This window comes from Gossypium arboreum, chromosome 4 (genome assembly GCF_025698485.1).
Source record: "Gossypium arboreum isolate Shixiya-1 chromosome 4, ASM2569848v2, whole genome shotgun sequence".
In the NCBI taxonomy this organism is placed as follows: Eukaryota; Viridiplantae; Streptophyta; class Magnoliopsida; order Malvales; family Malvaceae; genus Gossypium; species Gossypium arboreum.
In genome coordinates, this window is record NC_069073.1 from 119,500,442 (window position 1) to 119,512,906 (window position 12,465).

A 12,465-nucleotide genomic window follows, 5' to 3' on the forward strand; every position below is an offset into this window, starting at 1 on the left:
AACGATCAAACATGCATTTAGGTCAATTTAACCCTAGGGGTATTTGGTAATTTATCTACTAGGGGTAAAGCGTAAATTTTCCATTTTAAAGGTATTTCATAATTTATCTATTTTAGGGTTTTCATGCATATTCCTACTTTTCACGTACTAACGAATCACGCATCGGGGTTCTTACGAATTGGGCCGTTGGCCCATCATTCTAATTTTGGCCCATTAAGCCCAAAAATATCGAGGCACGTAAATCATGCACTTTGCAGTCCAAATTTTGCAGCTTACCAAAAACATTAATCGATTTACCTCACGAGCATTCGCGACACTCGCAAATCTACAAAATACGGTTTTCGGCATTTTGACTTTTCGACTTTGCCGATCCAGACTAAGAAAGAGGGTGTTAGTTACACACTGCTTTGCGACGATATCTTGTGAGATCCACACACGAACCGCCTACAATTGGATTACTAACACGTTAATCTAACTATTCAAATACAAACTACGTATTAACCTCTTACAATATTCGGCCAACCACACCTACAGATCATAGTAAGCTTATAAGAAATCAATAAGCAACTCATTAACAAATTTTTGTCAATGTTTACTACATAATCATAATTTCACTGCAAGCTGTCTTTCCTGAGCAACAGTCACTAAATTATTTATAACTGGAGCTACGAAACTCCAAATCAAGTGCCGTTAATTTTCCCTAAAAATAGACTCATATATCTTCTATCCATAAAATTTTCAGAATTTTTGGTATGGCCAATCAATACCAGATTTTTCTTAAATTTTCCCATGTTTCACTGTTTGACTAATCTGACCACTCTTCATTACGAATAAAATTTCTCATTGTACAGAATTCAAAATATGTTCTCGTTTATTCCATTTGAAACTAGACTCATTAAGCTTTAATTAAATAATTTATGCAGCTTCTAACTCATCTCCCACAATTTATGGTGATTTTCCAAAGTCACGTTACTGCTGCTGTCCCAAACAGATTTATTACCAAATCACTCTTTCACACCTAACTTGCATGCATGTTATTTAAACATGTATATCACCAATCAATCATCACATATCTATGATTTTACTTAAGTATAATCTCCATTTCATCATTTTAAAGCACAACATGTTTGTCGATTTTTCCCCTTAGCATCTAAGGCACATGCATGATCATTTGTTTGGCTCAACTTCACCTATCTTCCATTTTTCATCAAAAGAACATGAAACAACAACCATTTCCTTCATTTTAATTCATGACCAAATGCTCACAATACAACCAAAAATCAAAATATACTTCAAGAGTTAAGGTAGAATCAAGAAGAACTCATGAACCTCAAAATAGAAGCAAGGTACCAAGAACTTACCTTCAATTTTCCTCCTCCTAATGACCGAATACTCAAGAGCTTTCTCCTCTCCTTTCTCTTCTCTAACTTTCAGCTATGATGAACAAAGATGGACAAAACTTTGTTCTTTTCACCCCTTTTTCTTTTAATAAAACTTCATATTTCATCCATTTAATTCTTTAATACAAAAGACATGAAATTCTTATCATGAAACATTTACATGAAACATTTACCTAACCCGTTATCATGGAACATTTACCTAACCTATTATCAATTTGTATCAATTTGTACCATAAATTATGGATATCAAGTGCACATTTTGTCTACAACAACATGATGGCTGGCCACTTCATGTAAAATGGGAGGTTTGTCATGCAAATCCTCCTATTTATTTGGCCACTTCAATTTAGCCTATAGCATTTTCAAACATTTTCACATAGGTCCTATTTCATAATTTCACTCCCTTTATCTTATGGAACAAAAATTAACTAAAATTACCGGGTTCTATCTTAAGCTTGGGCATTCTAGAGGCCCACTAACATAATTAAACCTATGCCAACATTCACAGGATTCCCGAAAATTGGGGCGTTACAACGAGTGTGTGGTTCGACCATGTGACCCAAGCCAGAAAGTTACACCGGTGTAGACATGGACTAGTACACGGCCATGTGTCCCTACTTCGAATGTCCACACGGACTAAGACACGGATGTGTCTCTTGGCCGTGTGAACCCTGCAGCTTTGAAAATTTTTAATTTTTTTTTAAAAAATTTTCTGAGTTTCCAAATTAGTCCTGACTTGTTTTAATTGGTTTCTAGCCTGAATATTATATGATATGAAATGTTTGAAATTTATTTCTGATTGATCGATAAATTTTGGTAATGGTTTGAAACCCTACTCCGGCGAGGATGTGGGTTAGGGGTGTTGCATGTGTCGGGTGACAGAACTACAAAAAATTAAAATCGATGGTTGCATACTCCTTCATTCATGGGCATGGTACCGACTAGCATTTTTACGTCCTCGAGTTAACGTCCCCTTATGTATTTTTGAAATAACATATTGTAGCGACGTAAAAAATTTCGCTTTGGTCGCTAGTTGAGGCGTTTTATTGGAAATTTGAAAACTGACTTTCGATTTTATTAAAAAAGGGAGTCGCCACCGATCATGTTTCCAAGGTGTGATCAGACACCTAATAAATCCTCGTTTTTAAAAGAAAATTTATTTTTTAAACAAAAAGAAGGTCGAGTTTAGGTCTAAGACAAAAGCCAGAGAAAAAAATAGGGTTCGGGAGTCTGTTACGCACGAGGAAGGTATTAGCACCCTCGCGACGCCCAAAATTGGTATCTCGTTAAGCATGTGTTGTCTTAATTTTCAAAAATACCAGTTCACTGTAACATTTAATCATGATCCGATCAAAACACGAGAATTTTTACAATCTCGATTTCTTTTGAGAAGGACGTTCCGTTTTTAACACAAGCCGATTGATATTCACCCAACATAGTGATGAAATCGACGACTTAATGTTAAATCGGTGCGTTGCTTTATTTATTGAAATAAAAAAAATGAATGAAAATATTTTTAAATAAAAATAAAAAGAAAACTAATATCGATGTTGAAATAAGATGTGATCTAATAGGATAAATTCGAAATGACAAATAATAATAAAAGTTAAGAATATACAAAGCAAATATATAAAACATTAACAATGTATATGTGATAATAAATAAACAATAATAGTGCGTATGGTATTAAACATGATAATAATAGTAGTAATGCAAACATGAAATAGTAGTGAACATATATATATATAAAACATATAATACTATATTAAAAATATGTGCATAATATAGTGTTAAAAATACATACATAATATAGTTATTAAAAATATATACATAAAAAAATATAATATAGTATTCAAATATATACATGATATATATAAAAATACAATATTAAAAGATATATATACGTAATATATATAAAAATGTATACATAATATAGTATTAAAATATTTACATAATATATACATATTAGAAATAATAATGTTAAAAACACCTATTAATAATATTACATAAATATATACATATATATATTAAAGATATATACATATATAATAAAACATATATTAATATTAATAATAATAATAAGGATAATATAAAATATATACATGAAATAGTATAAAATATATATAACTAATAATATTTAAAAATATATATACATGATATATATAAAAACATATACGATATATATATATTAGAAATGATAATAATATGAAAAAAACTATTAATACACTACATAAATACGTACATGTATATATATATATATATATATAAATATTAAGTGAAAATCAATACAGTACTAATAATATTAATAATATATATAATAATAATAATAAATATATATGCATATAATAGTAAAAACGAGACATTTAAAAATATAACTAAATATAATATAATAATAATAATATAAAAATAATAGTGATAACAATAATATATATAACAAAAATAATAATATTTACAAAAGACATATGTATACCAAGTTTGACATAATAATGTTAAAATAAAATAATAAGTAACAATAGTGAAAATAATAAGTATAATAGTAAATATAATAATATATAATAATAATACTATATATATAAAAGTATATATATACACATATAATAAAATATATACTAATATTAATAACAAATATAATAGGGTAAAATAAATATAATAATAATATGTATATAATGTGGTATTAAAATATGTGTATAATATAGTATTTAAATATGTATACATAATATATATCAGAATAATAATAATATTAAAAAACAACTATAAGTATATACAAATATATATATAAGTATTAATTGTAAAAAAATACTAATAATAGTAAAAATATACTAATAATAATAATAATGATAATAGTAAATATAATAATAAAAATATTAAAAATAAAAATGGTAAAAATAATATAAAAAACAAAAATGAAGTTTTGGGGCCAATTTAAAAAGAAATAAAGGGAAAGGGATTAAATTGCATGCGCGATAAATAGTGCAGGGACCAATGATGTAATAAATCCATTCGGCTTAAAACGCAAAGCAGTGCAGGGACCGAATTACAAAGCACAACAAATTTCGGGTCAAAATTTAAAACAACTAAAAACTTAATTGCATAATAGAAAAAAAGCGGAGGGGCTAAATGCGCAAATAGCCCCTCCAATGAAAACACGCGGATCCTGAAGTTAAAGCCGGTCGGGTCGCGGGTCGGCCATGGGTTAAGGCTCAAAACGACATCGTTTTGGTGCTTAAAAGGCCTGCCCAAAACAACGTCGTTTTGGAGGTCTATTTAAGGCCAAATTTTTTTTAAAAAAATCACTTTCTCATCTATTTTTAAAAAAAACTCAGCTTTCTCTTTTTTTTTTCTCTGCAGGTATATGCTCCGGTGAGGACTCCAGCTGGTCGCCGCCGCTAGCAGTCGTCGGCCACCAAGAAAAAAAGAAGAAAAGGGAAGAAAAGAACAGAATCGAAAATAGGAAAAAAAATAAAATAAAACTACCTCTTTTAATACTCCGATTTGATCCTTTTGTATAGAATCTCTATGTTTTTGATGTTTTTAATCTCTATTTTGAATATTTCGTGTTTGTATTTATCACAAAATTGCCCACCCCCCATTTACACTGATTTTCAATTTGGCTTTTATAGCCATGTACATGGTTTTTTTTTATTAATTTCTGTCCTTTTCGTTTCAATTTTTGCAGGTGCAACTTGCTGGAGTTCGATGGCTGACATGGGCGGTGTTGAGGTGACCTTGGCGGTGGAGCAGGTGGCTAGGGTTTCAGCTTTTCTGAAACCCTAGTTTGACTTAATAGGCAATTGGGTTTTTTGATTTAGGTTGGGTTTTAGTTTAGGGGGTAGTTGGGCTAATGATTTGGGCTGAGTCTGTTTGGGTTTTAGTTGGGTTTTAGGATTGGGTTGCTGTAAATCGGTTTAAAATTGGGTCAAAATTGGCCTACAACATATATTATTTGAATAGGTGAAACAATGGAGTGAGTCATGTAAGTATAACGAACGAACTTGAAGATGTTCAGCTATTGATAGACTAATGATTGGAAGCTGAGGTTAGTTTTTGAATTTTTGAATTATATGATTTTTATGTAAGAATTTGAAATTTAATATTAAGTACGTAATAAAATTTATAATTTTGTACTATAGTTTGAATGGATGTCATATTCTGATCTAAGAATTCAAGAATGCATCCTGGTTGAATTTTTGGCCAATCACAATATCTGGCACGTTAAGGGGCCAAACACAATAGGCATTTTCTTCCCTTACATTTTCAACCCTAACCCTAACTTGTGAAAAAATTTCACAAGCCGAAAATCCCGAGATAATTTTCAAACATCGAATGAATCCCATACGATCATGGACTCCCACATCATTTGTTTTTTTCTTTATTTTTCCCTTTGGTTACCTATATAAAGGGGGTTTTGCTCCCCCTACTCCATCAATGCTTTCGCCCACTATCCCTTACAAAATAAAAAAAATATTTTTTAAATTATTTTTTTTAGTGATGAAATTTTTGCAGAGAAAGATTTATTTGTGTTTGTGTTTAAGGAAGACATTCCCATAGTTTTATGGTGTTTTTGAGTTCAAGGTAATGCAGTGGTGCTCGGAGAACCACACATTTCATCTGTTGTGTAGGGAGCAAATGATCACCATAGAAGTTCATTGCATTGCAACTCTGGCTTCAAGTTCATAGTGGTTATACGGTCACGAGTTGAAGTATAACTAAAGCTCTCAATTGATGGTGGTTATGTAATCATGGGTTTAAGTATATCTCGAGCCCCCAGTTGGTGGTGGTTATGTGGTCATGGGTTCAAGTTTAATGGCACCGGATGAGGATGCTTTATAAACCCCATACATAAGTTTGAGGCCATAATCATAGGGAAAAATAAAGGAGCTTCCCAGTATAATCAACTAATTCTTTTTGCCCATCTCCACCAAAGTATTATCCTTAGCCTCATTGTCCGAAACTTGTGACAGAGCTAGGGGTAAGAGGACTTTTAGGGGAATGAGTGATTGTGATGCTGGAGAAAAGCTGAAAGACAATTCAGGGCAGCAACAATTGTTGTGATTAAAGAACTCATTAATAACTACAATCTCTGTCGTCCCGACTTGAATTTCAACTTTTTCTCCATCGTCATAGTCACTCCCTCTTTAAAGTACTCTTGACTCTAATGGTGTCACAAGTTTTGAACAACGAGGTTAATGATACTACTTTGGTAGAGATGGAGAAAAAGAACAAGTTAATTTTATTGGAAAAACTCTTTGTTTTTCCTTATGTTTATGGTCTAAAACTTATGTATGAAGTTTATAAAACATCATCTTCTAGTATCATAAAACTTGAACCCGTGATAGCATAACCACCGTCAACTAGGAATCCTAGTTATACTTTAACCCGTAACTGTATAAACATTATGATTGGAGTCTGAGTTGCAATACGAATGGCTTCTAAAGTGATGGTTTCGTCCCGACACAATAGATGAAATGTGTCGGTCTCCGAGAGCTATCGTATCATCTTGAACTCAAATATACCTTAAAACTATCACAATGTCTACCTCAAGCACAAGTGCAAATAAATTTTCTCTTCAAATTTCAACATTCAACACAAAATAAAACAATTTTGGAGAGAAAAACATTAAACACATCCTAAAATTTGCTATCAATTCCTATATTTTAGAAAAGTTTCTATACTAAAATATTTTAAAAATTCAATCGTTTTATTTTTCAATTTAAAATAATAACTCACTAATTAACCTTTTAATACTTTTTATAAAAAGTTAACAATTTTTATCGATCATAAATCACACGACATAAAAACTCTAATCAATATGTCATATCAATCAAATTTGAACGAAAATACTAATAATTTTAGTAATTGAACTACAATTACAAAATCAGAAAGGTAAGAGGGTTTAAATTTTAAATTTTCAAGTTTATAGACTAAATCTCAAAATTTATCAAAGTTCAAGGTCTGAAATCAGAATTTAACAAAAAAGCTATTTTTGATTTATTGGTATAAAGAAAGGGAAACAACCAAAAGCATGGTGAAGGGAAGCTGAAAATCAACTAATAGCCAAAAGAAATCGGACCCAACATTGAATAAGGATGAACAGTAGTGAAGGGAAGTTGAAATCATCGAGTTCCGAATTGGATTTGGATCGACCCAACATCGAAGATTATCTCCCTTCTGGATCTTCCATTCAAGAACCACATGGCAAGCTTCGCCTGTAATTTTTCATTTCCCTTCTTATTTATTTCCTTTTTTTTTTTTTTCAATTTGGCTTAAAAATTAGTTAATTTGATTGGTTTATTGATTATGATTAATTTTGAAAATGGGTTTTTTAGGCGGGATTTGCTTGATATTTCTCCCGCTTTAACTGAAGCTGCTGGTGCTATTGTTGATGTAAGCTCTCTTTCTCTGAATCACTAATTCGTTGTAAGATTCCTGCATGTTTTCTTTGGAAAATTTTTGATGAAGCAAATACCAATAACTTAATGTTAGCAAAAAAAAAAAAAACCAAAAACACAATAAATTATCGTGTTTATCCTCCGCTAGATACTAACACTACCCTGAGCCATGTCATGCCCATAAGCCGCTGTTATCCACTTTGGATGCCTAACAGCTTGTCAAGGCTCCCATGTTGGAGTTCAGGACCTTTTGTTATAAGACCAAATGGTAAATGTGTTGGTGAAGATGTGCCTCCCGATGTTTGAACTCATGAGTCATGACCTTCCATTATAAGACCAAATGTACCCAGTTTTGCAAAGAGTTCATGAGGTATACAAAGAGGATAATACTGGCTTACGGATAGGACTTGGCCTAGGAAGTGGTACTACCTTGCTGCTTGGCGGGTTGTGAAATAAATTGATGTTTTTAGCTAGACCAAATGGTATGAGTGTTGCGAAAAGAACTCATATATGGGAGGTCCTGGGTTTGAACATGAGGAGGTATACCTTGGGGCTGACAAAGCCTTGAGGAGCCAATTGGCATCTAACGAGGATAATACTGGTTTATGGGCATGATGCTGGAGTGAGAGCCCTAGGAAGTGTTAGTATATTGCTGGTCTGTGGATTATGAGGGTTCATATGTTTTTATTGTTCTATTTTTTGTATATACTAATTTGAATTATCTATTGATTTTTTTATGAAAGAAACATGATTGGTGCGTTCTTTTTTACCCTAAAGTTTTGAGCTTGAGTTGAAGTATCTAGTGAAAGTTTTTCAATATTTAACTGATTGTAGCTGTGCACTTGACGAGCAGGATTCATTCACACGGTGTTTTAAGTCGAATCCCCCGGAACCGTGGAACTGGAATGTGTATCTGTTTCCTCTCTGGTGTTGTGGTGTGGTATTTCGGTACTTGATTTTGTTCCCTATGAGGTTAGCCATTCTACTTTCCAAAAGTAACATTGAATTGTTTAATGCATGACGGTGTTTGTTTGAATGAACTTTGCTTATGTCTGTTTTAGAGGTAGGTTAGATAGTGTATGGTATGTTGACATGGTTGCATTGTTTCTGAGTATCTGTTATGCTGTTCAATCTGCAGGGCTTTAGTTTTGACAATAGGATGGATAATATTTCTGTCATGCTTCATTCCTGTGCACTTTCTTCTCAAAGGGAACGATAACTTGCGGAAAAAGATGGAGGTGCGAACTTTTACTCATTTTTGTAGTTTGTGCAGCTCATTTTCTCTCCTTTGTCTAGGTATATGTGTATGTGTGTGTGGTATGGGTTTATATACCATACTTGTGAGGGAAGAAAAGGTTTAAAGTTCTAAACTGGCAAATTGTATCATGCTCTCTTAGGGGATTTCTTATTCTTTTCTAGCAAGCTTGTTCCTTACCTATATTCTAGTGCATTTTCCATCTAAATGATTATGCTTAAACTTAGTTCATCATATTTTCTTTTCAGAGGGCGTTGGTGGAGCTAATCTGTAGCTTCTTTGTTGCGTCCTGGACTGGAGTTGTTAAGTACCATGGACCACGGCCTAGCATGCGGCCCAAGCAGGTTTAGCTGACTCTTCTTTCTGCACTTTGTATCACAAAGATTTTCATTTTTATTTTAATTTCATTAAGATTCTTTCTGGTTCTTTAGTACTCCTTCTATGCCACCTGTCTCTACAAACTAAATTATATCTGAGAGTTCTTCCATGGATTGAACAGGTGTTTGTGGCCAATCATACTTCTATGATTGATTTCATCATATTAGAACAGATGACTGCATTTGCTGTCATTATGCAGAAGCACCCTGGATGGGTTGGTAAGTAGTAGTTAAAATGACGTACTTAAGAATGATGTTTATGTAATTTAATATTGTAGCGGGTTTTCAATTATCTGATTACTTATATTGCATGCTTTTCTTAGAATGCTTGGACTATTTTTATGTTTTCATATAGAAATCCATATTGTGAAATATATAGCTATAGCTTTGTGTTTTGGAAAATATCTCTCTTTTCTGATGTCATGTTTGATATGAGCTTCAAGATTTCTTAGAGATATCGTAGTACACCTTTACTTTATCGTGATAATTGTGGTCTTGTTCACAGTAGGCACTTTTTCCAAATGTTAGTGGCAGAGAAATGCATATACTTGATTCTTAGTTTTCATGACACCTATTATGAACAGTAGTTTTGTTGAATAACTTAAGTGGAACAATTTATAGTTATGCTTTAAAAGTTGTCTATCATCTTTTCAAGTTGAAAGAACATAATTCCGGTCCTCCACTGTTGTTGCTTTCTTTAAAAGTATATTTTGATATTGCAGGAGTGATAATTAGGTTCCTATATACCTTGTGTATATTGAATGAATGAAATAACTATTTGACTTCTTTCTACATTTAGGACTGCTACAGAGCACTATTTTAGAGAGTGTAGGGTGTATTTGGTTTAACCGTTCAGAGGCCAAAGATCGTGAAATTGTAACAAGGAAGTAAGTACAATCAGAGTGGGGAAAATGCTTTATCAATATGTTTTCCATCTCATGATTGTATAAATTTCCTAATTTCAGGTTAAGGGAGCATAGTCAGGGAGCTGACAATAACCCTCTTCTCATATTTCCCGAAGGGACATGTGTAAACAATCAATACAGCGTTATGTTCAAGAAGGTATAGCTGTTAAGAGTTTCGGGAGAACTGCTTAAGTTGTTTCTTTCTTATACTTCTCACTTTTTTTAACTTCTTGGTTAGGGTGCATTCGAACTTGGTTGCACTGTTTGCCCGATTGCAATAAAGTACAATAAAATTTTTGTTGATGCCTTTTGGAATAGCCGGAAGTAAGTTATCTCTCCCTGAGTCTTCCAGTGTCTTGTATATTTTATCATTATTAATGCTTTATTTTGTGGTTTTTGATACCCGTGATGTCTTACCAAAGTTCCATTTCCCACAGGCAGTCCTTTACAATGCATTTATTGCAGCTAATGACATCCTGGGCTGTTGTTTGCGATGTTTGGTACCTAGAGCCCCAAAATCTAAGGCCTGGAGAAACACCCATCGAGTTTGCAGAGAGGTAAGTACTATCCTTTATTTTTGAAACCGGTAATTAAGGTCTTCAGTTAATGCTTTTTAAGCCTTCCTTAGAGAAGCAATAGCTTTGATTCAGTTGATATTTTCTATACAGGATCAGAGACATAATCTCTGTTCGAGCAGGTCTTAAAAAGGTTCCATGGGACGGATATTTGAAGTATTCTCGCCCGAGCCCTAAGCATAGAGAGCGAAAGTAAGAACAAACCTCTTCTAATTCATCCCGTTTTTCCGGTTGTCATAGCATCCGGTATCTTTCGACTCCTTAAATGATAACTGCAACCATGAGCTCATTCTCAGTAGCTTATTTATCCAACACTTTAACAAATCACCACCTATATATTTTATCCGAATTCTTGCAGCTCGGTCCCTTGTCCCTGGTAACCTCCCTTGTGACAGGATCTTCTAGTCCTGACTTATTCAAGCTAGGACATCATTTTTGCTTAAATTTCGTGTATTGTAAGATCAAATTGAAATATTGTTGATCTGTGGTTGCCCTCAATTGATGAACGTAGGGAAATTAGTCATTAGTTGACTATAGGGTTAGTTTTTGGTCTGATCAATTGGGTCAATCCATGTTTTAAAATTTTGAAGTCATTTCGGTTCAGGTCAGTTTTGGGCTAGGGTCATTTTCAGTTTCTTGTCATTTCAAGTTTGGGTTGCTTTGGTTTCAAGCCATTTCGGGTTCAGGTCATTTTGCATTCAATCATTCAGTTTTATTGAGCAAAGGTATCGCGAGTTCTAGACACTTCAAGTTTGGATCATTACAAGCTACCTGTTTGGGTTATTTCTGGTTCCTATTAGTTTGAGTTCAGGTTGTTGACCTTTTTTGGTCAAACCAAATTGTTTCGGGTTTGTGAACCACAAATAGTAGTCTAAATGAGTTCATTTTTGCACTTTGCAGACAACAAAGTTTTGCCGAATCTGTTCTTCGGGGACTGGAACTGGAAGAAAAATGATGGCACCAATGTACATTTTGTTCAGTTCATGTAAGGATAGCTTCTGATCTTTTGTTTTTAAACATCTGGTTGGTCCTTGGTATTGTTGTTGTGGCTATTTTTTGTTTTTTAAAATTTTCAATGGCACAGTTAAATCGATGATTGATTTATCAAAGTTACTAAAAATTTTGCTGTTTTGATGTTATTGTATGAGCCCTATAACTAATAATATGACAAACTGATACTTATATTTGAATAGTGTCATTATTAGATTTTGATGATTTCCTTTTGGGATAATTAAATTCTCTTTTTATTGGAATTTTTATGGAAAATAATTTCAATTAGATAATGTTTTGTATAACTGCATTAAACATTACTAATATTGTAATAATTTGTGTGATTTTATTATAAAATTTTGAGTAATGTTTTAGGTAATGATAGCTTTGCATAACTCAACACTAAAAGTTGACCTTATACCTCTCTTATTACAATTTCATTAATGTTAAAATTTGTATAATATAAATTATTGATAGATTTAAAATTTGTATATATAATATTGATTATAAAACAAAAAAATTGCTCAAATAAATAACATGATAATTTTTTGAATAATTTTATTATAGGTTCGGT

At 32.5% G+C, this 12,465-nt stretch overlaps 1 protein-coding gene across 1 annotated transcript; it reads left to right on the forward strand.

Annotated features, from left to right (window-relative positions):
- The first annotated feature begins 7,395 nt into the window (after positions 1–7,395).
- On the forward strand, positions 7,396–12,091 carry LOC108458104 (glycerol-3-phosphate acyltransferase 9). The gene is made up of 12 exons (XM_017757364.2): positions 7,396–7,608; positions 7,727–7,784; positions 8,643–8,761; positions 8,928–9,027; positions 9,293–9,388; positions 9,544–9,640; positions 10,221–10,308; positions 10,387–10,483; positions 10,565–10,650; positions 10,764–10,883; positions 10,995–11,093; positions 11,802–12,091. Exons 1-12 carry the CDS (start codon positions 7,487–7,489, stop codon positions 11,854–11,856), a joined length of 1,137 nt encoding a protein of 378 aa, XP_017612853.1. The 5' UTR covers positions 7,396–7,486; the 3' UTR covers positions 11,857–12,091.
- The last annotated feature ends 374 nt before the right edge of the window (positions 12,092–12,465 follow it).

What these genes read in the sequence shown, in the direction of transcription:
- LOC108458104 (XM_017757364.2), top strand. Translation starts at nt 7,487, where the DNA reads ATGAACAGTAGTGAAGGGAAGTTGAAATCATCGAGTTCCGAATTGGAT. An exon ending in TTGATTTTGTTCCCTATGAG is followed by an intron (nt 8,762 to 8,927) that starts GTTAGCCATTCT and finishes TTCAATCTGCAG; the next exon opens with GGCTTTAGTTTTGACAATAG. An exon ending in CCCATCGAGTTTGCAGAGAG is followed by an intron (nt 10,884 to 10,994) that starts GTAAGTACTATC and finishes TTTTCTATACAG; the next exon opens with GATCAGAGACATAATCTCTG.